A 26,293-nucleotide genomic window follows, 5' to 3' on the forward strand; every position below is an offset into this window, starting at 1 on the left:
GTGAGCCAAGATCATGCCACTGCACTCTAGCCTGGGCGACAAAGTGAGACTCCATCTCAAAATATATATATATAATATATATAACATACATATTATACATATATATACACACATACAAATATGGAAAAATATTCATATATACTTTTAAATTTAAAAAATCCAAATTATAAAAAAGTATGATTCCAATTTTGTTTTTAAAAAGTATTCATGTGAGTTTAAAAGATATCTAAAAAATTTAGGCACATCAAAACCCTAACAGTGCCTATCATAAACTGGTAGGAATAAAAGTGGTTTTAACTTCCTACTTGACACTTTTTGTGTTTTCCATATTTTATTTAAAATAGATAAATCAGAAAAAAATATGTATATCGATAGCCTCCTTCTAGAAGCTCATGAGACCCCCAGTACAGCAGTGCCTCCTCTTGACACCATAAGTAGAATGTAACTCACTGCCTTTAGCAAGTTCTGTCTCTTCCGCCACCCTCCACAGGTCAGGGGCTCCCACTGGCCCTCAGCATGGGACTTCAGGAGCGCATGCTGAAGGCCAGACATCAAAGTCATCTTCCTAGAGGGACCCACAGCCCAGAAAGATGACACCTAAGGAATCCACTCAGGCAAGCAGAAAGGAGTCCTGCTGGAAACTGCAGGAGCAGACTGTTGGCCCAAGCAGACCTCTTAGCACCCGAGGGGCCAGCCAGGGTTCCTCAGTCACACACACCCTTCACACATCAGGGAGGAGCACAGAAAGTCAGCCTGCCGTCTGAGGTCCCACGCCCAGAAGAGCCTTCTGGGGTCCCACACTCCAGAAGTCAGAGTCTAATTGAGAGATTTCCCCGCTTCCACTGGCCCATGCAGCCCCACCTAAGCCCCCAGCCCTCACACAGGTAAATAAGGTAAATCCCAGGAAGTAACCTAGGGGTGTCCATTTCTGAGCATCTACTCCATAGCTTTCTCTCACCCCTCCTTTTCAGTGAGGCAAAGATAGATGACTTCCCTGCTAGGGCTCAGGAAATACCTCCTTTCTTCCCTTCCACTCTCCCCTCCCGTTTCCCTCCTAACCCCCCTACCCCCAGCCCCACAAGGGAATACAAGGAGCCCACAAATAAGTAAACAGTACATACATGAGGACTGGATGGAGGAGAAGCCGTGTTAGTGGGGGCCAAGCTCGACAGACCGTCTGCAAGCTACAAATGAAACATGCTGGTTAGCAACAGGATTAGAGAACCCACTTTAGGGAAGGCTGGACAGTCCCCAAGAGGTAGCGCTCTCTGACCAGGCACCCTCTGCTCTTCCTCCAGGGAGAACATGTGCTTTGGAGTTGGACAAGCCTGGCTCCAACACCTCACCAGATGTGTGACTTTGAGCAAGCCCCTTGACCTCTCTGGGTCAGCGTCCTATCTGGAGAATGGGCCCAAAGCCCACCTCACAGGGCGACAGTGAGTATGAATGAGATGAAGGCTGTGCACGCCCAGCACAAGGCAAGGCACGTGGAAGGGGCTCAGCCAATGCCTGACTCTTGCCCACTCTCTCATATGTCCTCCCTCCCTCTCCAAAATCTGCCTATTTCAGGGACACTCCAACCCCAGCATCCTAACCTCTGAGCCACACCAACACTGCAGGGCATGGTTCCCAAAGCTACAGCAGGTTACTCAGTCTTCCCTCCTCCAGGACAAGAACCAGGGCATCATATGTCTTCCCCAAAACCTGACATCAGTGGGGACTTTAGGAGTCTTATAGTCCAACCTCCACTCCATGCTACAAATCACTTTCTGCATCCTTTTCTGAGCATCAGCTCCTTGCCTACAATCTCCCAGTACTGTGAATCAATCTCCCTGTACTGTGAATCCTTGGGCTGCAGCCTGAGGAGGGCCTCAGGGCTCAGGGCTGAAGGCAGGAAGACTTGTTCAGAGACCACTACGATACTCTAGGATAAGGGGATGGGGCTCTGGGTGAATGAGTACCAGGCTAGCAGGTGGGCAAGGTGAGAAGACGCATGCTAGGCAGAGGGAATCGCAAGTGCAAAGGTAGATGGGAAGAAAGAAGCACAGCCCGTTCGAGAAAGAGCAAAGGGGTCAGGAGGGTAGGTGCTGGGAAGCAGCCAGCTAGGACCCAGAGCTGCCGGGGCTGGCCCTTCAACCTCTAAGCCTTGAGCAGGGGGCTCTGGGAGGACTCCAAGGGGCGAAACCCCAGGCTGCCCTGCCTTCCTCAACAGGAAGATCCTGGAAGACACTCCCCCGATGCCCAAAGAAACCCACGGAAGGTGAAGCCCTGCTGGGCCCAGGAGGGGCGTTTGGGGACTCAGATCCCTCCCTGCTCTGTGAAAAGACACATCACTGAGGGGCCCCTCAGGGCTGTTCAGAGCCAGAAGCATACGCAGGAGGGCAGAATCAGCCTTGGGCACCTAGCCAGAGCTGCTGGATGGCCCTGGGGTGCTGGCCACATGTCGTGTGACCCCTGGAATAGACTGGGTGAACTCCACGTGCCACCCCTAGCTAGCCAGAGACAGACCTCGCCAGGCAGCAGCTCTGCCCCTCCCATTTGCATCCCGAACCCCACAGAAGCCTTACTGTTATTTTTAATGCAGTTCTTTTTTAGAAAGGTGAGAGGGAAACCGGCAGTTCACCAGAGCAAAATAAAGCTAAACATAGTGCTCCAAAGATCTGGTCCAGCTTCAGAAATTACACGTTCCCCTTTGGGACTCGGGCATAATTTGCCACTCCGGTTCTGGGAGCACGTTCCCACCTTCACGGCATCCCAGAGACTATAACTGGAGCAGCAGGCTCAAAATTAGCCCCAGCCCCAGCGCCTGGGAGCCTGGGAGCCTGGGAGTCCCAGAGCCGGCCATCCCCAGCACCCACCCCACAGAGTGAGGAAACAGTCTCCCGAGGCCTCCTGCACACTAGCAGGCCAGGCCTGTCTCCTGCTGGCACCCCACGCTCACCACACACACAAAAAACACACTCACACGGACACACACCCACCACCTCTACTCCACATACACACCCACCTCTGCCACACACACCATCTCTACCACGCACACACACTCACATCCCACCTCTACCACACACACACCTCCTCTGCCACACACACCACCTCCTATAACACACACACCACCTCTACCACAAACACCCACCACCTCTACCACACACACACACCTCTACTCCACACACACACACTCCACCTCTACCACACACACACACACCACCTCTACCACACACACACCACCTCTACCACACACACACACACCACCTCTACCAAACACACACACACACCCCACCTCTACCACACACACACCACCTCTACCACACACACTCCACCTCTACCACACACACACACACCACCTCTACCACACACACTCTACCCCACACAAACACACACACTCCACCTCTACCACACATACCCCACCTCTACCACACACACCCCACCTCTACCACACACACCCCACCTCTACCACACACACACACACCACCTCTACCACACACACTCTACCCCACACAAACACACACACTCCACCTCTACCACACATACCCCACCTCTACCACACACACCCCACCTCTACCACACATACCCCACCTCTACCACACACACCCCACCTCTACCACACACACCCCACCTCTACCACACACACACACACCCCACCTCTACCACACACACCCCACCTCTACCACACACACCCCACCTCTACCACACACACACACCACCTCTACCACACACACAACCACCTCTACCACACACACACACACACCTCTACCACACACACCCCACCTCTACCACACACACACACACCCCACCTCTACCACACCCCACCTCTACCACACACACACACCCCACCTCTATCACACACACACACCCCACCTCTACCACACACACACACCCCACCTCTACCACACACACATCCCACCTCTACCACACACACCCCACCTCTACCACACACACACACCCCACCTCTACCACACACACACACACCACCTCTACCACACACACACACCCCACCTCTACCACACACACACACCACCTCTACTCCACACACACACACCCCACCTCTACCACACACACACACACCCCACCTCTACCACACACACACACACCCCACCTCTACCACACACACACACCACCTCTACCACACACACACCACCTCTACCACACACACCCTACCTCTACCACACACATACACACCACCTCTACCACACACACACACACCACCTCTACCACACACACGCAACTCTACCCCACACACACACCCCACCTCTACCACACACACACCTCTACCACATACACACACGACCTCTACTCCACACACACACACTCCACCTCTACCACACACACCCTACCTCTACCACACACATACTCACCACCTGTACCACACACACCCTACCTCTACCACACACACACACACCTCTACCACACACACACACACCACCTCTACCACACACACACACCACCCCTACCAAACACACACACACCCCACCTCTACCACACACACACCTCTACCACACACACTCCACCTCTACCACACACACACACACCACCTCTACCACACACACACAACTCTACCCCACACACACACACTCCACCTCTACCACACACACCCCACCTCTACCACACACACCCCACCTCTACCACACACACACACCCCACCTCTACCACACACACACATACCCCACCTCTACCACACACACACCTCTACCACACACACACACCACCTCTACCACACACACACACACCACCTCTACCACACACACACCCCACCTCTACCACACACACACACCACCTCTACTCCACACACACACTCCACCTCTACCACACACACCCTACCTCTACCACACACATACACACCACCTCTACCACACACACACACACCACCTCTACCACACACACACAACTCTACCCCACACACACACACCCCACCTCTACCACACACACACCTCTACCACACACACACCCCACCTCTACCACACACACACACACCCCACCTCTACCACACACACACACCACCTCTACTCCACACACACACACTCCACCTCTACCACACACACCCTACCTCTACCACACACATACACACCACCTCTACCACACACACACACCCCACCTCTACCACACACACACACCCCACCTCTACCACACACACATCCCACCTCTACCACACACACCCCACCTCTACCACACACACACACCCCACCTCTACCACACACACACACACCACCTCTACCACACACACACACCCCACCTCTACCACACACACACACCACCTCTACTCCACACACACACACCCCACCTCTACCACACACACACACACCCCACCTCTACCACACACACACACACACCCCACCTCTACCACACACACACACCACCTCTACCACACACACACACCACCTCTACCACACACACCCTACCTCTACCACACACATACACACCACCTCTACCACACACACACACACCACCTCTACCACACACACGCAACTCTACCCCACACACACACCCCACCTCTACCACACACACACCTCTACCACATACACACACGACCTCTACTCCACACACACACACTCCACCTCTACCACACACACCCTACCTCTACCACACACATACTCACCACCTGTACCACACACACCCTACCTCTACCACACACACACACACCTCTACCACACACACACACACCACCTCTACCACACACACACACCACCCCTACCAAACACACACACACCCCACCTCTACCACACACACACCTCTACCACACACACTCCACCTCTACCACACACACACACACCACCTCTACCACACACACACAACTCTACCCCACACACACACACTCCACCTCTACCACACACACCCCACCTCTACCACACACACCCCACCTCTACCACACACACACACCCCACCTCTACCACACACACACATACCCCACCTCTACCACACACACACCTCTACCACACACACACACCACCTCTACCACACACACACACACCACCTCTACCACACACACACCCCACCTCTACCACACACACACACCACCTCTACTCCACACACACACTCCACCTCTACCACACACACCCTACCTCTACCACACACATACACACCACCTCTACCACACACACACACACCACCTCTACCACACACACACAACTCTACCCCACACACACACACCCCACCTCTACCACACACACACCTCTACCACACACACACCCCACCTCTACCACACACACACACACCCCACCTCTACCACACACACACACCACCTCTACTCCACACACACACACTCCACCTCTACCACACACACCCTACCTCTACCACACACATACACACCACCTCTACCACACACACACACACCACCTCTACCACACACACGCAACTCTACCCCACACACACACACCCCACCTCTACCACACACACACCTCTACCACACACACACCCCACCTCTACCACACACACACACCCCCCACCTCTACCACACACACACACACCACCTTTACCACACACAACTCTACCCCACACAAACACACACACCCCACCTCTACCACACACACACCTCTACCACACACACACCTCTACCACACACACACCTCTACCACACACACACACCACCTCTACCACACACGCACACACCCCACCTCTACCACACACACACCCCACCTCTACCACACACACACACCACCTCTACCACACACACACCTCTGCCACACACACACCACCTCTGCCACACACATCACCTCTGCCACACATACACACACACCACCTCTACCACACACACACACACCACCTCTACCACATACACTCATACATACACACACGTACCCCTTTGCCACATAAAACATACACACAGAGTCCCACTTCCAAGCCTCTGCCCGAGCCCTTTTGCCTGCCAGGAAAGCCTCCCTGTCCTCCCCTGTTCACCCACCCGCCTCAGAGGCCGCCTCCCCGGAGAAGCTTCCCTGGTTGCTTAGCCTATGGTGAACTTGCAGGGCCAGGAGACTCCAAGAGTTTGGTCTCCTTGTTAATGAAACATCTCCTCACTTTGACATCACTCATTTGAGATCTTCTGGACACCCCCTCATCCCTTGTCTCTTTGTGACCAGAGTCGGAACTTCCTAAAAGTTATTTCTCTAATTCTTCAACACTCACATATTCCCACCTCCCGAAATTCTCCTTCTCTGAGGACTTGAAGAGGAGCCCCTCTACCTAGGAGTGCTCTCTCGGAATGCTAAGCAAGAGCCGCCCTTGCCATACCCAGCTGGCTCTGGGGGCATCTCAGTGCCTCAAAGGTGCGATTTCTGGGGGCACAGCCTCTATTTGGAGCTTCAAGACCCTCTATAGGAAATGGACAGGGGGTGGCAGGCTCTCTGTGTGTTCCTGAACACTGCTTTTCTTCCCCTAATCATAATCATAACACCAAGAACTGCCTTAATAAAAAAAAACAACAACCAGTGAACAAAGGCCTTAATTTTATTTTAAAGGTAGAAACGAAGTCAGAGACAGAATCAGAGACAGAAAGAGAAACCTAAAAAGAAGAGGACAGAATGACAATGAAATGTTGGGTGCAGTGCATTCAAATTGTGTGTTTGGTTGGAGGTAAACCCTATTTTTTCATTATTTTTCTATATTTTCCAAATTTTATATAATGAACACGTATCATTTTATTATCTGAAAAAAATGAATATATCGTTTTCTAAAGCAGAGAACTAGATGGAATAGGATACTTCTGCTCTCCCTGTGTGAGGACACACCCAGGCCTGCCCTCAGAAAGTTCAAAGTCAAGGCCACAATTCCTGCAATGCCACCACCAAGCTTAGACACACCTCTGGCCAGCACCCATGGAAGCTCGTGCACACACCTGCTCCTACCCCCCCACCTGTCATGCTCACTCATGTGCACACAACACCCCCACCCCTAGTCTGCCACTCTAAAGTCTACACATAGGATGGCTGCACAGACCAAGAACAAGTGGTGGAGTTAATCCGTGTGAGTATTTCTCATCCCAATCCTCATCACCATGGAGAACAGTTTAAACAGGCCAGGCACCCCCTAAACAGGGCCCCCCACCCTTACCCCTAGAGACAGACACTGATCTACGAGCCCTGGGATGCTGAGCACAGACCTGCCTTATACACGTTTTGAGTCACCTCCAGAATTGGCCACTCTCGACACAAACCAAAACATTTCTAGAAACCTAAGAAATGCTCCGTGGTGAGTGCCAGCCCATGGCCTGAACATCAGGCAAGGGTCTCCGGTGACATGTTCTAAATGTGTGGCCAGCTCATCCCAGGACCTAGGCAGATGCTGGTAAGAAGGCTTTGGGAGCAGAGAGAAGGTGTCATGGAGGAAAGAGACAGGAAGGGACCAAGATGGAAGGGTAACTCTGGCAAGAGCAGGTTTGAGCTAGGAGGGGTCCTAGGACCACAGCCAGGACACAGTGAACACATCCAGCACCAGCCAGGGCTGCATCAACTGTGAGGATGGAACAGGCTGCCGAGAAACACCGGTGGGGCAGACAGAAGCCAGCCAAAATCCAAATTCTGCCAGACCTCTCGTCCCTCTTGTCCCCAGAAGCCAGGGCCCTTCATGCTATCTGCATTGGGGAAGGAGGGAGAGGAAGAAAGCCCAGCCATAGTTATCTAGCAAACCATTGGAACTGCACCCAGGGTCAGCTGCCTCCTGGGTTGGCCTTGGAGCGCCTGTCCTCCAGAGTGCCAGGGACAGGGAGGAGAGGTGAGTGAGTGAAAGATTTCCTGGATCAGCCAAATCAGAGCAATAGATCTCAGAGAAAAACATGGAACAAACTCAGATACCAGAAAAGGGGCTTCCCCAGAGGGCCAGGGCTCCCTGCAGAACAGAACTGGTCTCCCTGGGTTTGAGGCTTTTGAGAACAGAGTTTTGTCTCTTTCATCAGACAGGGAGCTCCATGAGGGCAAGGTCCAAGCCTCCCCCATCAGAGCAAATCAGTGTCATTTCCTCCTCCTCCCCTGTCCCAGGCCAGGGGAGGCCCAGCCCCTCCCCAGGTGGGTACACCTCCAGGAGCCCCATCCCGGCTCCTACCAGTGCTGCTGGTCTGGCCGGCAGCTCTAGCCAGAGTGGCCGTGTGCTCCCACAAACAGCACAGGCCCAGCTCTGGCTCAGACCCCAGCCCCAGTTCCCTCATGTCAACGCCGGGAGGATGGCCAGGCTGGGCCTCCTCATCGTCTGCCTCTGGCTGTGCTTGTGGCCAGCAGGACCTAAAATAGTCCCTCCCCATCTGAGTGTGTAGACATTTTGAGGGCAGCACACACAGAACGGAAATCCTGCTGGGCAGGCCCTGCACTTCCCTGCACAATCTCAGACAGGCCCATGGAGCAGCCGGGAAACAGGAGCCAGGAGCAGGCAGCCAGAGTTTGGGGCAAATTATCTGCCTAATTCAGCTATAAACACCCAAGCAGCCCAGAGGCACTAGCACTGAGTTTAGCTAAATTTCACATAGGGACATCTGAAATTTCCATTTGGGTTTCCCCAGCCAAGAGAGAGATTCCTCCTCAGATCCATACAGACAGTAGCCAGAAAATTCGTCCATCCATCCATCAACCCATGCACCCATCTACCCACTTGCCAAGACAGACAGACTTTCATTAACACCTCCGCTAAGCGAGGCCTTGTGCTGAGCATTGAGAATACAAAGAGGAAGGAGCCGCAGTTGCTCCCCTGAGCTTAGCCTGGGGAATATGCTAACATTGACAGAGACAGCAGGCCCTAGAGCAGCACAGTGACCCAAAGATAGGCAAGTCTCACAGGAGAAGAGGAGCCAGGAAAGACTCCCCCAAAGAAGCCACCATGCCTAAGTTAAGTCTTAAAGAATGATCAAGAGTTGGCCAAGGGACAGGGGGCAGGAGGTCTTCCCAGCAGAAAGGCTGGCAGGGCAGAACCCTGGAGAGCCACAGAGGCTGGAGAGATGGAACGCAGGGCTTCTGAGGACTTTTAGCATCAGTGAAACTACAGATGCAGCAAGGCCCGAGGACACAGGTGTTGTCTATACAGGCCTGGAGGCTCTGCCTCTGGGTGGCCCAGAAGTTCTGGGAGCCCCGGGGTGCCAGGGGTATGACCAGTATCTTGCAAAGCCCAGAGAGGAGGGTGACAACCTGGAACAGATGGTGAGTTCAAGGCTGGTGCTCACAGTGAGACCTTTCTCCATGTCTACTGTGGGAAGGACCAGATGGGCTCAACCCTACAGAATCCAGAGCCACTCCATGGCCCACAGTTGGGGGAGCGCTGCCCCTCAGCACAAGGTGCCACAGACCTCCTGCCATGCTCTGTGGCATTGGCATCTGCATCACAGGCTGGCCCTCAGTTGCTGAGTATGCAGCAAAAGGAAGACTCCTACCTCCCCCAGGGCTGGAGACCTTAGAATAAGGCCCCTCCCTGCCTCCTTCCTCCTTTTCCCTGCAGATGGAGGAATGGGGCGAGATGGACTCTTGGCTTGGACACAGCCTCTTCTTTCTAAGCTGTCTCCAAGGAGCCACCAAGCACAAGCCCACAGAACAACCTTCCCCCTAAGAAGGGGCCTGTCCCAGATAGGGAGATGGGGCTGGAGGACCCCAGAGATGGCCCACTCACTCCCTCCCCTGTCATCCTTCTCTCCTTTGCTCCTCACCCTGATTTTCTGGTGATCTCCAGGAGAAAGCCCTCACCATGGCCCCCAGGGTAGATGGGCTATTTTTCACATATGCATCCAAGAAAAGGGATTGAGTCTTGCCCAGATGAGCACACCCCACCCCCCTCAGCCAGACTGAAAGCTCCCATCTGGGTCTCTCTACTGGACAGTGTCCAACCGCTGGAGCCCAGAAGGGGATGTGTATAGAGGCTGTGTGATAATGAAGGGTAGGGGAGAAGGGGTGGGAATTGATGAGGAATGGAGGGGAAAGGTGACCCAGGCCTCCCTGGAGGATGCCCATCCTACCTGGATGGGGATGAGGGGCTCCTTGTCATCAATGTCGATGAGCACGTCTTCCCCAGGACTGAGTAGGCTCACATCGTCTGCAGGGGAGGGAGCCATCCAGGCCTGAGAGGGGCTCTCTCAAAAGGCTCGCCCCTCACCAGCCCCAGGGCTCAACCAAGGGACCAAGACAAGACCCTGCAGTCTCTCCACATTTCTCAGTCGGTATCTCTCTCTTCCTACTTCCCAATAAGTCCCTCTCTCATCTCCATCTCTCCCATCCTCCTTCACATGCTCTGTCTCCCACTTCTGTCTTCTTCTCCTCACATTTCTTTCCTCCCTCCCCGCATCATTGTCTCCCTGCCCTCTCTCTCCCTCCCCCTGGGCCCACTTTCAGCCCTCACCCCTCAGCTCCAACGGGTATCAGTCACCTGCTCCTGGTGCCCCTCACCCAGAGCTAGGCTCTGCCCTAAGGAAGGTCTCCACCCTGTGGTCTAGCAGAGCAGAAACCACTTCTCAATCAGGTCTCCATAAGAGAAGGGTTTCAGGATGCATCTCAACTAGGAAGGGTAGCTTGGCCCTGAGGCTCCCCCTTCCCTGACCTGCCCATCATCTCCCCTTCCCCTACCTGGGCCACCCTGTGGGGATGGACTCTCCGCCGAGTAGGGGTCACACAGGAAGCTCTCCAGGGAGCGGATGGTACACTGGCCCACCACAGGCCGGCGGCCAAACTGGCGGTTATCGATGACCTTGACGGTGATGGGGGGGCAGTAGAGCTCCTCCCTGGGCAGCATCTGGGTGGAGGAGGAAGAACGCACTGGCCTGAATCCCCCTCTGGGAAGTCTCCAGGTCAAGCCCAAAGAGCAGAAAACGACTATAAACCGCAGATAATCCCCACAGCCAGAAATCCAAAATGGTGGCTGGCCCAGAGCTGGGCAGTCGAGCGAAGCCACACACCTTTTCTGTCGGCCCCTTGAATGCTGCATGCAGAGGCCGGCTTTCCCCCCACAGCTTTACCTTCCAAATGCATCCCGTTCAGCCTGAAGTGGAAACGAGGCTGCGCTCCCTCACTGGCTGGGGAGCGGGCGAGGGGAGTTGGCCCGGGACTCAACATTTCTTACAGACAGTCCCCCCAAGTGGATACTCAAGAGTTGGCTTACAGACCCAGATTCTTCCCCCCACACACCCCAAAAGCACTTTGAACACAACTTGAAATAATTTATATGCTCTCCTTCAGGGGCGGCTTTGGCTCGGCCAAGAGGAGGCTTCTGTTGACAGCCACTGGGCCTGGAATTTCTACAGCGCTTTCATCTTGCAAACCATTTTCTTTTCCTCAGACCTGCCTTACTCTGGCCACTAGGTCTAGGCATCCCAGGGAGCTGGAGAGGACTGGAGGGCCTGAGGGCTGTGGGGGTGAGCTCCTTTGAGGGGGCCCAGGCTGGGGGAGGACATGGTCAGAAAAGGTTTGGAGGAATCCTGGAAAGCCAAGCCCTAGCAGGTCCCCAAGGGCGCTCCAGGGGACTGAAACCTGTCCCAGAGGGACAACAGCCAGGGGATGTCTCCTTGGGACTTTCGCTGATCTAGGATTTGGGTATAGGAGGAGCAGGTTGGCCCCGTTTGTCCTACTCAGAGGCCTGAACCCTTCCAGTGAGGAGGGTATGAGCATTTCTCCCCATGTTCACAGGAAAGTGAGGGGTCCTACCCTGGATCCCGCAGGGAATTGGAGCACAAGCCCCAGGCTGCTCGGGGACATGTAGAACTTCTAGCCCCAGGACTCTGGAAGGGGACAGTAGGGAGGTGGGGCTCACCACTTCCATGAAGAGGGTGCAGATGTCAAAGTTGGGGTTCTTCCGGAGGTTCCTGATGACACAGGACTGCACCGTCTGGCCCCGACACTCTACCACGAGGCTGGGGGAGGAGATGTTGGCCAGCTGGTAACTCTTCATGTTCCGCAGGCCCCATGCCAGGATCTAAGCACACAGAATGAGAAGAGTGGCTCAGAAGGCCCCGGGCCCCAGGAAAGGCTGGGGCCAGGAAGGGGAAGGGCAGGCTGCTCCCAGCCCCCACGCCCAGGCCCGGACGGCTCACCTCAATGGCGGTACGCTGGAGCGCTGGCTTGATGTTCTGAGGAACCATGTAGATGTTGGCCTCCCTCTGGGGTGGTGGGTAGGGCAGGTCTGTGTCCTCAGACTGCAGTGGACAGCAGGTAGAATGGAGACAAAGGTGGAAGGAAGACCAAGGCAAAAAGACAAGAGAGAAGGACAGATAGGACAGAAAGAAATGCCAAGTGCAGGGAGAAACAGAGAAGGAAAGACAGATGTGGACAAACAGGGAGGCAGAAACGAAAAAGCTAGGTCAGTTTCGGCCAGGCATCATCTTCTCCAGGATCACAGTTCAAGCACCTTCATCCAGGGTTCAGGTCACCTTGTTTCAACTGAATCCCGTCACCCCTCCTCCCATAATGCAGGCTCTGATGCCCCCTGAGCTGCTCCGGGTCTGCCCCTCCCTGATAAGCACACAGCATATGCATGCACACACTGCCTATTCCATCCTGGCAGATCCACTTCAGCCCCTCTCAGTCCCAGAGAGGACCATGTGCCTGCCCACCAGCCTGGTTCTCCTGCCTCCTGGCTCAGACCCTTCCGGGTTATCATCTGTCCTGGTATTTCTTCCCCACCCCTAGACACCTTCCAGCCCCAAACCCCCACCTCTCACACCTGTCCCCTGTGAGGACAGAATACTTGCAATGTGAGCCAGAAAGAGGAGAACAACTGACCAATGGGAGAAGGGGCTCCCCAGAGCACCAAAGCACACTGCTGGGGAGGGTCTCTCTCCACTACAGAGACGGGCAAGTGTGTGTCAATTCTGGCTACTAAGAGTTTGCCAGAAAGAGTTGGGCAGGAATCCTCAATGATCACAAAGAACTACATGAGGAAGCAAGGTGGGGCAAGGGAGGCAGGTACTGCCTTAGATAGTTAACCACCAATAACAGCAGTTAGGAACACAGGTGTGAGTCCTAACTCCACTATGTATGATGTTAAATAAATTATTTCACCTCCTATAGCTGAATGTTTTCATCTATAAAATGGTTAGCAAAAGTTGTCAACCTCTAAAGGTTAGGGTGAGGGTTGAGGAAGTTAATACCTGTATAACATTTAGAGCTTCACGTAAACCTTCAACAGGACTATTAGCCCATGTGGTGTCTTTGTGACGATTAGAGAAAGATGTGCTTAAGACTCTTTACTTCCATGTCAGAAAGTTATCATATTTTCTGAGTTTATTAGAACAAGACACTTTACTGCCACCTATTGGGAAATTGTTATAATAAATACAAGTATATGGTGTCTGTGCTAGAAATGCAGCCCCTTAGACACAGTGTCCTTGTGCAGTGCCCAACCTGCACATCCATACGTGGAGGGCCTGACACTCAGGAAATGTTAACTATAATTAAAAGGACTGTGATAGACACTTTACAGAGCTTGCCTCATGTAATCTCATTTATTAAACAATGAAATCATTGGATTCATTCTCCAAGTGACTTCTGTTGGGTTCCTTCTGCGAGGATGGTACATCCATACAGACGCTCTGCCATAGATGGTGGGAGCAGCCAAAGCAGAGAAAGATATCAGCTTCCCCCCACCTCCATGAGTCACTTCACAGCCAACCCAAGCCACACTCCTGTGCAGCGACACCCTGATGACACCATGTTTCCCCCAACCTACAGCAGTTGGAAGCTTAGTCCTAGAATCAGACCTCAACTCTAGTTCCAGCTCTGCCACCTCCTCGCCATTAGACCTTGGGCAGATTACTCAACTTCAGTGACTCAGTATTCTCAGATGAAGATCTGAGATAAGCTGCTCTGAGAATTAAATGAGAGAACAAATCTGAAGAGCGCCTGGCACACAGGAGGCGCTTAGTAAATGGCTGTGACTATAACTATTACTAGAATTGTTGTTAGTACCATTGTTTTTGCCATTGGTGTTGGTGTTGATCTCCCCAGGGTGACTTCAAGAGAGCTGAGCCATTAGAAGCATCTTTCAGGGCAACACTGGCTTTATTACTATCTCTAAGTCACCAGGGCATAAAGCAAAAAAACTTATCATTTTCCTCCAGACCCACAATGCAGGTGACATGATGCAGGAAGCACCTGCATTCCTGACCGTCTGATAAGCAGGGGTGATGGACAGGGCTGCTGCAGTGCACAGCTCCAGGGGCTGCTATGCATGTCACAGTCCACATGAAAGGTGCCCTTGGAGGATGGAGGCAGGGCCTACACAGCTTCTGCAGTGACCTGGCTGCTATGGGGACCCCCAGTTTGATGTCCTCCCTAGGCACTCCAAGGCCACCAGCTGCAGGTGGCAGCACAGCAGGGTGTCCTCTTTAAAGACAGGGTTGCACTTGAATGCCTGCTTGTGGTCTGTTCATGGCCCCTTATGGCTAGTGCCCAACCCAATATGGACCCAGAGCCAAAAACCCAAGACAAAGAGGGACCAAAAAAAAAAAAACCATCAGGGAGGGAACAGCCCCAGGATCCCCTGAGTGGAGTGGCAGAAAGACCAATCTTTCTCATACACTTGTTCTCTTAAAATCACTAAGGAAAACTCATGAATACATTCCTCCCAGAATATTTTCTCTCTAGGCCCCCAAACGCTGGGCAGTATCCACTTTATCCCTTGTTTCCTCGGTCTGTCTCTCCCTCGGGGCTCCCTCGAGCTCCGTGGTGATGACATTCCTCTCTAAAGGCTGGGGACCAGGCTCCGCATCTTCAGGAGCCTGCTTGCTGAGGACAGGGGAACAAGAACCTGGAGAAGGTTAAGCTCCAGTACCGTTTGGAGAAGGCCCTGCAGGAAGAAGGCAGGAGCACACAGCTGCGGAGCGTCCGGCCCAGCGGAGGCAGAAGGAAGAGACAGGCAGAGACAGTGGTTAGAGGTGTGTCCAGGCAGCTTCCTCAGCATGAGGCCACAGCATGCATCCCAAGGCCATCTCTGTCCACCGTGCTGTCCCCAGGGGTCCCAGGACATGCTTCTTCCCTGCCATTTCCTGCCACCTCCCAGGGTTGCCTGCCTCTGTGGCTCCCCCTATGACCATGCGTCCAAATGCTCCTCCCCAATTTTTCACACTATCTCCTGGATCTGCTCCTTCCCAATTTAAAGACATCCCCATCTCCCAAATCCACCCGCGCCCTCCTCTCTGCAGGCTCCCTCCTCTCCTCTCTCTAATCCTGTCTCCATCCACTACCTCTCCTCCCTCATGTCCACACCACCCGCTGCCCAGTGCACCCTGCTTCTGCCCTCAGCACCCCTCCCCGGAAATTTGTCTCCAGAGTCCCCTACCCGAAGGACACTCGTGGGCTTTTCCCTCTCTCACCCCCTCAGCAGCATCTGGCCAGCTAACCTCATCTCCTTCCCAAACAGTCTCTCTGGATCCACACTGCTGGCCCCCACCCTGTTTGCTGAGCCTCCTCTGCAGCCTTCCCATCTTCCTCCACCAAGCCCTGATCTGCTCCTTAGCCCTCTCCTAGACTTTCTGCTCCCAAACATCTCTGCTAAGCCCCAATATCTTACTGCTTAGTTCATTAATGTGTCCTACTGGCCTCTCACACTGAACTTGTCCAAAACTGGATTCTTCATCTTCCCCCTCAGAACCTGCTCTCTTCAAGTCTGACCCCACCATCTAGACAACCAAGCCAAAAGCTCCCACGCCACCCTTGGCTCCTCCTGCCCCTCATCGCCCTGCCTGACTGATCACCAAACACTGGTGATCCTGTCTCCTGAACATCTCTCACGCCCGCCCACCCATCTCCTTTGCTCAGTGCAAGCCACCACCCTCTCTTGCCTGGATTCACCAGCATCCCCCTTTCACTTGGTTTTGACACCCTCTCCCAACAGCCCACGCGTGCTACAATCTGCAGCCAAGGCAGGCTTTCTAATAATGTCACTCTTTGTTTCAAGTCCTCCAATGTCTTCCCATCTGCTCAGGATGAAGTGCAGACTCTTCAAAGTAGCCTCCACAAGACCTCTAATCTTCCAGCTCCTGCTGCCTTCTCTGGGCATGTCTCTCATGAGATAAATTTCCCCTTGATGACCCCAAGTAGTGATGAACCACCTCCTGGGACACACGCAACCCCTGCCCTTCTGAATGCTAGCAGCTTGCAGGAGGCACCATGCTCTTTTAGCTTTGAGGCTTGGAGCTCAGTGGTCCCTCTGTCTGAAATGCACTTCTACCCCTACTCCTTCTATACTTCCTATTCAGACAGCAGGTGTCCATTTAAATCTTTCCTGGTGCCCCAAGCTTAAGTACCCCCATAGCTCCCATAGCAACTTACACTTATTCCCATAGAAAGACACATCAATCCATCACCCGTGCTATATCCACGTGTTCATTTGATTGTGTCCTTGGTTAAACCAGCAATTCTGTACACAGGGACCATAGCTGAATTCCCCCGTCCAATAAATAAATGATTATGAATGGATAACTGAAGGGGAAGAGGGAGGGTGAAGACAGAAGAGTGGGTGGATGGGAGGATAAAGGAATGAATCCAACACACACTGTCCTCCTTCCCGTGCCTGCTCCAGCCTGACCCTGGGTCCTCCCCAGGCCTGCTCATTACTCCCTCTGGTTCAATGGGCTTTCTTTACTGCCAACTGAATCTAACCCATTTTTAGGGCCTAATTCAAGGTCTCTAGAAAATCTCCCCAAGACGCTCCAGAAACGTCTTATAACCTGACTCTGACTCTCTTAACCCCGTCTACATGACCCTTTCCCCACATACCCCATTCCTATGGTCCTAAGGGATCTCTGATCATCTCCCAGGCAGGAGTCCTGAGGTCTCTGCCAGCTCTTGAGCCTGGTTTTCAACTTTTTTTCTGGTCCAGCCCACTTGAGGGGTACAGCACCCCCCCTCCAGGACAGTAATTCTCAGTGAGGGTGCTGCGACCCTCACTGCAACTGGGAAGCCTCTCAGCACTGCTGGGCAGATGGGGTGAACTGAAAGTGCCACCAGAACATCCTGATTCACTGTCCTATGGGTGATGGGGGACTCTGATAAGCCTAATCAGAGGAAGCCACATTTGACCAGCTCCCGTCTTGCTCCCCTCAAATGCAGGGCAGACCAGGGGCGGCTGCAGAGATGGGTTCTACAGGTGTGCAGAGTGTTGATCAAGCCAGCCCAGACCACGAAGACCCCAAGAACAAGTGAAGCTCTCTCCCCTACCAGAGCTGAAGCCATCCTCAAGCCCACTTCAGTCTATCAGTCCCGCTGGACAGTTTACCATGAAGAACCAAGGCCCTGAGCCATGAAAGGGGCTCCCCCAGCCCAGTCTAGGGGCCACCATGTTAGACAGGAGTCGCTCCCAGGGCAAGGGAAGTGTTGGCAAGCCTCCTGCATCAGCCGGGTCACCAGTAGCCTATGGACCCTCACCTCACCCAGCAGGGGACAGAAGACGCTGCAGTCACATCCTGGTTCCTCGGGGAGCTCCAGGCAGGGGGCAGCCAGGCAGGCTGGGAGGGCTCCATTGTCTGCCTGCCCCACCCAGCTCGTTAGGAACAACATGTTGCTCTAATTACACTTCCCAGGAAAAACAGTGTTTTAAATTAAGGCCTTGGGGGAGGAATGGGGGATGGGGGACCACTGGCTTTATTTTCCTGATTGCAAAACACCAAATTTTTCCTTCCAGTGGATTTGGGGGTACAGAAGAGTACCCCGGGTACATCTTAGAGTAAAAGCCATATACCCTGCAGCCTGGATGGGTGGATGGAGTGGTATCCGGTGGCCCCCACCCCTGAACTGGCAGTAAAATCAGCCACAAAGCATACGATCCCTCCCACCAGGGCATCCCCTGCCCCAGCAGGAGAGCAGCAGCAGAAGCAAGGGTAATTCTCTAAACCACACCCCCTCCCCTCCCCACCTCCCCGAAATGGTCAGGATCACAAGCCCCATGGGTCTTCTTCTACACATGTTCTGTATCCTAGGGGGCCCTGGGCATTCAGGGACCCCATCACCTCTGCTGCTGTGTGTGCGTGCATGTGTGTGCCCTCGAGAGTGTACACACTCGCACACGCTCACACGTGCATGCACACATTCTCCAGTTCTCAGGAAATCTAAAATTGCAGTTTCTTTGAACTCATTCCCCTTGGCAGCAAGGACTGCCTTTGTTCTCCAGACAAAAAGGAAAAGAAACGAGACAGAGGGCTCAGAAGAGGCGGGGAGAAGGAGGAAGCTGGGGCCAAGGAGCAAACAGGAAGAGTGAAACACGAAAGGAGAGTGGGAAGAGACTCAGGAAGAGAGGGAAAGACAAAGAAAATGCAGACCGGAGAGCGAAAAGGAAACACTTCCCTCCATCTGCTCTGTCTGCGAGGACCCAGATCTCCCGGACATCATCAAAGCCTCAGACACACCATGCAACAGCCTCACTTCCTGACCAAGAGCCGCAGAGAGAGGTGTCCCAGATGGGCATAAAGCCTGGGAGAGGGGAAGTTTGTTGTCCAACAGGCCACATCCAGGAGGTGACATGCCCCCAGCCCAAGACACTGCTGCCTGGGCCACCTCCCCACATTTTCTACCAATCCCAACTTCAAAAGCTAGCTCAGTGGCACTTCTTCCGGGAAGTTACCCTCACTGTCCTGCTCTGGGAGCCTTCGACAAGGGCAGACAGTACTTCATCTCATTCACAGGCACTGTGGCTTGGAAATCTCCACACCTGGCTGTGCTAGCTGAAAGGCACTTCCCACAAGAGAGGATATCCTTAAACCATCCTTCAGAGTCACTTGCCCCATCCGTTCCTACTGGCCTGTCTCCAGTCCAGGCCCCTATCTCAACTGGCTCAAGAGCCTCCTAGCTAGTCTCTCAAACCCACACCTCCTGCAGCCAGACAGCTCCCCAACACACCCATCTTCCCTCACTGCCCCCTGACTCTCATGGGCTCCCATGGCCAGAGGCTCAGGAGGAGGCTCCCAGCCCTCCAGGAAGGCTTGAGCACTCTTCACAGGGATCGGGCCAGGAGCCTGGGAGCAGCCAGATGGGAGATACAAGGCAGGAGCTTGGTCACAGCAAAGAAGACAGAAAAACCCTGCTGCGGCAACAGAAGGACCACCCAGCCCTAGGGCTTCTTAAAGCGAAGAGGACTCAGCATCTTGGCATCAGGCTTAGCCTTCAAGTGAGAAGGACGTGGGCTGAGCTAGGGGTCCCAGGGCTGTCCCCTGGGACTGAGGGAGGTCACAAGGTCATCTTCTGGGGCTGGTCCCTGGACCAGCAGATCATTCATCTCACTGGGATAGGTCCTCCTTGGACCCTTTGAACCTGCTGGCCTGGCCCAGCCCTGTGCCTAGCACACTCCTAGGACTTGCTCTCCCCTGGCCCTGCTGACCCACACCCACCCTCAGCCTGCAGCCTGCTTGGCCCTGCAGGGGGCACTCGGTGCTCTTCGGGCTCTGGCCCATGAGCTGCAGTTTTGATTTGCTTTCTGACGAGACTGCAGCCAGATCCCTGCCCTCGGAATCTGAGCCTTCACTGTTATATATTACGAATCCAGTTATTAAGGATTTTAACTTTTTTTTAAATAACTCATCCCTGGGCTGGGTCTTCTTCAGAGCAGGCTGTGGGTTTTTGGCCACAAAGTGCACTCAATCAACAGAGAGGGCTCCGTGCTGCTTCCCTGGACAGGACTCCACCTCCCTTTCCAAATCGGCAGTCTTTTGCAACTGCAGCCAGAAGCAGGAGGCCGCCTGTCAGGCGCAATTACAGCGAGCTCACTTGGCGGACCCCACCTCGGTCTGGGAGCAAAAGGAAGTGAGGTAAGGGGTGCGGGGCCTGTGGATCCCACATCCTGACTCTGCACTTCAAGTCCAAATTGCACTGAAAATGTCAAATAGTGTCCGCTGTCAGTCTGGGGATTCCCTAATGGCAGGAAGTGGCTGCCCTTTTCCCAACGCCTCATCTGACCAGGGCTCTCCTTCCTGTCTCTCCACCCAGGTCTCTGCCACCCACCCTCTGGCCTGGCTCAGGACAATCCACCCACAGATGCACAGGAGGCCATAGGGAACGTGCATCTCTCCTCCCATGGCAAAGGATGCAGCCTTGCTTTATCTAAACGCAAACTCTAAACTTCTTCCAGTCCCTAGGAGGTCCCCAGCTCGCCCCATCCCCCAAACCAGCCAGGACCCAAACTGGTCCTTGGCCTTTTGAGCCAAAGCCATGTTTCTCACTTTCTTCCTAAGTGCTGATGGGCATAAAGACATTTGACTAATGCCACCTCCACCAGAAAGTCTTCCTTGACTATTCTGGACCCTTCCAAACAATTTATTCTTCAAAATGTGCCACCTGGTACTTAATCATTTAAGAATCTGTATTGCTATTCATGTTGTCTGGGTGAAATCTGGCCTCCCAGCAGGACAGCAAGCCTTCTTAGACCAGGATCACCCCCAGGACACACTCTGGGCAGCCCTGAATCCACACACAGCATGGGGAATAAAATCCAGACAGGTCTCCATGTGACAGGTGCCTGCTGGGCACCAGGAACCTGGAAGGCTCCAGGTGTGTGCTTGAAGGCTGGCTTCACCTTCCCTCTACCTCGGCCCACCCACCCCAACCACCATGCCCAGCTCACCTCATCCAGGATCCTTGATGTCTCCTGCACCTGGCCCACAGCCATGGGATGTGGCACATCCAGGAGATGGTGAGAGGTGTTGGAAGGGGAAAAAGTTCTCTATTAGTATCAAGGAGCACTAGGCGGGGCCAGAAGTCAGCATGCCAGATGCCAGCACTAAGAGGAGCCAACAGAAACCACCTCCTACCAAGGGTAAGAATGATGCACTTCCCAGCCACGCCCCCAGAGTGGTCCCTGGGAAAGAAGGTGTGATGGATGTCAGTGCAGAGGGACGCTGGGAAAGGCTAAAGCATAAGCCTGGATGCCAGGAATCTCTGGAAGCAACAAAAGGAAAGAAAAGAACAGCAGGTGATGGGAAGGGCCTGGGGGTCTGGGAGCCTGTGGCCTTGGCAAGCTGAGGAGAACCAACCTAGAACCCCCAGGAGCGGGCAGCACTGAGAGCAGGAGCTTAGGACAGGGAGGGAGAGCTGGAGGGGCAGGGCTGGTGAAGGAGGGCTTGCATGAAGGGAGGGCCTCCCAAGAACTCTTTAAAAATTGTGTGGGCTGCCTTGTGAAGGACAATGGAGGTGTCCAAACACAGCCCAGATGACTACTTCTCATAGAGCAGCTGAACTTGGCATGGAATCAGGGAATGCATCCAGTGCACCTGGGTACCAGTCAAAGCTCAACATTTTCTACCAAGACCTCCAGAAGAAGGAAGGAGAGCAGCAGTAAGGGAATGAAGTCCCCGTCCAGGAAGAGGAAAGAAAATGAGGTCTTGGTAAGAACAATTCAGTGGGAAATGTGGTCTGAATCAGAGCTTCTGAAACTCGTGCATGTGTGAGAAGGCCCTGGAGGGCAAGTTGATACAGAGGTTGCTGGGCTGCCCTCAGAATTGCTTCAGTGGGCTTGAAGTAGCACTCAAGAATGGGCCACACTTTCAGAACCCTGGGGCTAAGTCAGTGATTCTCAGTCCTGGATGTGCATTAAGATTCCCTGGGCAGTGCTGTCCCGGAGATTCTAATGCTCAGCCAGCTGAAAGCCACTGGGCTGGACAATTATGAGGATCCTTCCATCTGAGATCCTGTGGTTCTTGGACTTCTCAGAGAAGGGCAGCAAAGGCCTGAGCTTGGCAGAGACTTTGAGCTCCCTCCAGCCCGGGCCCTCCTCTGCTTGAAAGAGCTTCCCCGGGGGCTTGAGGCAGCATCGTGCTCATGCCTGACCACCCTTCCTAACCCAGAGAGATGCCAAACACAGGGAGACCGGCAATCAGTTTGAAGAAGGAAAGGTCAGAGCAAGACTTACCTCAAAACCAGGAATATGGTGGATGGCCGGCTGGAGTGAAGAAAAGAGAGCTCTGGTCATGTGCTTGTCACCTAAGGCCCCCATCACCCTCATGACACTCATGGACTATGTCAGTGATCAGACAGTCCATGGTTTGCAGCCTCTATTCCTTGAGGGTAGAAGGGATGCTAGGCTGGCACTGTGCCCATTCCTCCAGACACTTCACCCAGAGCAGCCCTACTCCTATTCAGTCTACATATTGGGGTTCACATCATACTAAGAGGAAGTTTGAAGGTACAGCTCCAACCCAAACCTCTCATTTTACAGCAGGGGAGTGGCTGGCCCAGGGCCATGAGGCTAGGTCATGGTGAAGCCAGCAATGCAACGGGGATCCTGCCCTTGCCTGTCCCTGGAGTCCCTCACATTGTGGCAATTAAGGCTCCCTTAATCAGACCACAGAGGTCCTCCTCCCAGAAACCACGTCAGGAGATGACCCAAGGAAGATAAAAACCAGTGACCAGAGGACTCAGACATTCCTGATCCCCAAATTCTATTCCGATGTTAGATGGTGTCCTGACTTAGGGTTCAGAAAATGGGTCTCAGCAGGAGGCCTGGCTTCAGAGGAGGTGTTCCAGGCTCCCACAGAGGGTTGGCCCCCACCCCACTCCTGCCTGGGCCTCCTGGATCTGGATACAGACCAGCCTCACCTTCTCTCTCTGGATGAGCTCAAAAGAGGCCAGCAGCTCCCCCGATGGCTGGCTGCCCCTCGTCAGTGGGAACCAGGCCAGCCGGGGCATCCGTTCCAGACTCGGTTGACAGATGCAGCGACCCATAAACTCGTCTGCACCCTAGACCAAGCGTAGAGAGACAAGAATCAGCATCCCTTACCCAGGGCTCTAGGGAGCCTCAGAGAGATCAGGTCTACATGTGCCTTCTGAACTAGAAAGGGCCTCAGTAGTAAGGGCACCCCCTCCCACAGAATGGTGAATTCTGCTCTCCTTAGTAGGACTCAAGGACAAAACAAGCTGTGAGCAGCCTGTGGTGACTGTCACTAGGTTTGAATTCCCATCATGGTTGGGAAGTCCCTCTGGACAGTTAAACACTGTCCAACTAGTGTTTGCCCTGCTATAATTTAATCAGCGCTAAGACTATTGGAGACCAGAGAGACGGCTTCCTGGCATTTCTCTAATGCGCTCAGCAGTACAGGTTTTTGCAGTTCCAGGGACTTCTGTATCTCCTGCTCATTTCACCCTTAAATTCCCCCTCACTTTGCAACTGGGGAAACTGTGATCACGTTCATCAAATTAAATGAGCCTGGACAAAATGATGTTTTCATCAAGGAAGGTGCCTTTTCTTCAGGCACTTTCCTTAACTCCCTGCCGCCCAGAAGACAGATCCGTCACACTGGATGCAGGGGCAAGCCCCCTCAGGGCTCTGGCAGCCTGCAGCTCATACCGCTGCCCTCCCGCCCTGTTCTGCACTTGCACTCAGTCCTGCCGAGTCCCCCTGAGAAGTGCCAGCCCTGCCGCCTGCCTCCCTCCTGCTCCGAAGGTGCCAGGGCCTGTGCCCTTCTCCAAACAGTCCCACATGGACTCTTCCTCCAGTTGCTCATTCCTTCCCATGGTACCAGCTTTTCCTTCCAAGCACCCCAACGTTGCATCCCCAGCCCAGGCCAGCTTAGCCATGGCCAGCTGCCCCCGCCATGTGGTGAGGCATATAGACAGCAGCACCTTCCCCCACCCCTGTTCACCACACCCACCCAGGGAACCTGACGTCTGGTCAGGGCAGCTCTTACTGACAATGTCTTCCAAACCCAGCCCCTCCCCTTTCATCCCACCGCCACCTCCAGCACAGGCCAGGCCTCTTTACCTTGCGCCCAGTGGATCTCTTCCGGCAGCATCCAGCCTCCTCTTCGGAAAATGCTGCCCTGACGTCAGCACTGTCCTGCTCCCCTGGCCTCATACTCCCTTCTCCTCCTTCCAGGCCTCTGCCTCGCACTGACACCCCAACCCCACATTTCCTCCAGGGCCTGGGTCTTTCCCAAAGGCTTTCCTGACATTCCAGCCCATAGCACTCTCTCCCTCCTGGGAGCCTCCTAGAGCTGCTCTGTCCAATACAGGAGCACCAGCCACCTGCAGCTATTTAAATTTTAATTTTACTTCGTTAAAATGAAATAAAATTTACAATTTCATTTCTCAGCTGCACCAGTCCCATTTCCAGTGCTGGGCAGCCTCGTGCAGCTAGAGGCTCCCTTTTTGGACAGCACAGCCCGAGAGCTCGCCTGTCACCACAGGAGGTCCTGTGGGACAGTTGTGGTAAGAGGCCCTGCCTGTGGCACAGAGCTGAGAGGCACTCGGGGACCCGTGCTCTCACATGGAGGATTCTCCACTGTGTGGGTGTCTGGGCTCCCACCTAAACAAGGAACCCCAAGTGAAGGGCCACTCAGCCAGTAACGTAAGTGTTTGATGTACATTTAAGGATTCCACGCAGCTCCTCGATGAGAAGAAGGGACTGGCCTGGGATCACACAGGCGAGGCAGAGGCAGAGAAAACCCAAGCCCCTGACCCACAACCAAGCGCCTTTTCGGGATATGTTCCCTTCCACTGATGAGCAATGTCTGCTGTGGGAATGGCATCTGTGCTAGCAATCCATTTTTAATGACTCTAAAATAGTTTTAATTGTTCTAGGGCCCGTGGAGTTAGGAGAGCACCCATCTGGCTGGGCAGCCACGAGTCCCTGGAGACCCCACCTTTGCACACGGTCCCTCCCTGTGAGGGGACGAGGCAGGAGCTGGGCAGACTCACATAAGTGTCATGGTCGTACAGCTCCACCACAATGCTGGGCGGTTGCTCAGCAACTGTGGCCGGCTCGCCAAAGATCTCGATCTCGTAGAAGATAAGCGTCTGGTCCCAGGTGGGGTTAAGGGTGTTCTTCACCACCACCGTCTTCTGGCTCTGGTGCAGGAAGGAGACGATGGCATAGGGATCTGCATGGGCCGGAGAGGGGGAGGGGAGACAGGACACAGCAGGGACCCTGAGAGATGTCTGCTCCAGAGCCATGTGGGGCCACAAAGCTGGAGCAGGGTTGTGGCTGCCACTCTGGAGCAACAACATTCATGCTGGGATGCATCTTCCCTATGGGGCTCTCCTAGCCCCACCATGAGGCCAGCTGGAGGCCACGGCGGGGACATGGAGCCTGGGTCCTGGCAAATGGGCACAAGATCCAGAGAGCATCCCCTTTTGTGCCGCTTCCTGAGCTGTGGCTGCTGGAAGCAGGGTCCAGCTGGGGGAAGTGAGTGCCTGTATGGTATATTCATCTATTCATTCATTCATCCAGCAAGCATTTAATGAGTGCTTTCTTTATGCCAGGCTAGGGGCTAGGTGCTAGGGGCTGAGAATACAATTTGAACTAAATATAAAATATCTACACAAGCTAATGTAAAATTACAATTTGGGTCAGAGCCTTGAAGAATAGACATAAAATGCAGTGAAATGTGTTAGGGAGGGATCTGGCTTCCTTGAGGAAGGGGAAGCAG

The 26,293-nt window shown here is 53.8% G+C and overlaps 1 protein-coding gene across 26 annotated transcripts in view; it reads right to left on the reverse strand.

Moving 5' to 3' along the window:
- Positions 1–26,293, reverse strand: part of DYSF (dysferlin) — a 233,977-nt gene that overhangs the window by 62,770 nt on the left and 144,914 nt on the right. For 8 of the 26 annotated variants that reach the window (XM_054677948.2, XM_054677947.2, XM_063789730.1 and 5 more), the window contains 10 exons: positions 25,563–25,744; positions 23,466–23,606; positions 22,780–22,809; positions 21,496–21,525; positions 15,718–15,759; positions 12,980–13,081; positions 12,700–12,861; positions 11,520–11,685; positions 10,916–10,992; positions 1,122–1,184 (listed from right to left, as the gene is read on the reverse strand). In XM_054677948.2, the coding sequence (XP_054533923.1) occupies positions 1,122–1,184; positions 10,916–10,992; positions 11,520–11,685; positions 12,700–12,861; positions 12,980–13,081; positions 15,718–15,759; positions 21,496–21,525; positions 22,780–22,809; positions 23,466–23,606; positions 25,563–25,744 (995 nt within the window). The remainder of the gene's footprint in view (positions 1–1,121; positions 1,185–10,915; positions 10,993–11,519; positions 11,686–12,699; positions 12,862–12,979; positions 13,082–15,717; positions 15,760–21,495; positions 21,526–22,779; positions 22,810–23,465; positions 23,607–25,562; positions 25,745–26,293) is intronic. The other 18 variants (XM_016948754.4, XM_016948753.4, XM_016948751.4 and 15 more) reach the window with 5 other exon arrangements.

This window comes from Pan troglodytes, chromosome 12 (assembly GCF_028858775.2).
Source record: "Pan troglodytes isolate AG18354 chromosome 12, NHGRI_mPanTro3-v2.0_pri, whole genome shotgun sequence".
NCBI lineage: Eukaryota > Metazoa > Chordata > Mammalia > Primates > Hominidae > Pan > Pan troglodytes.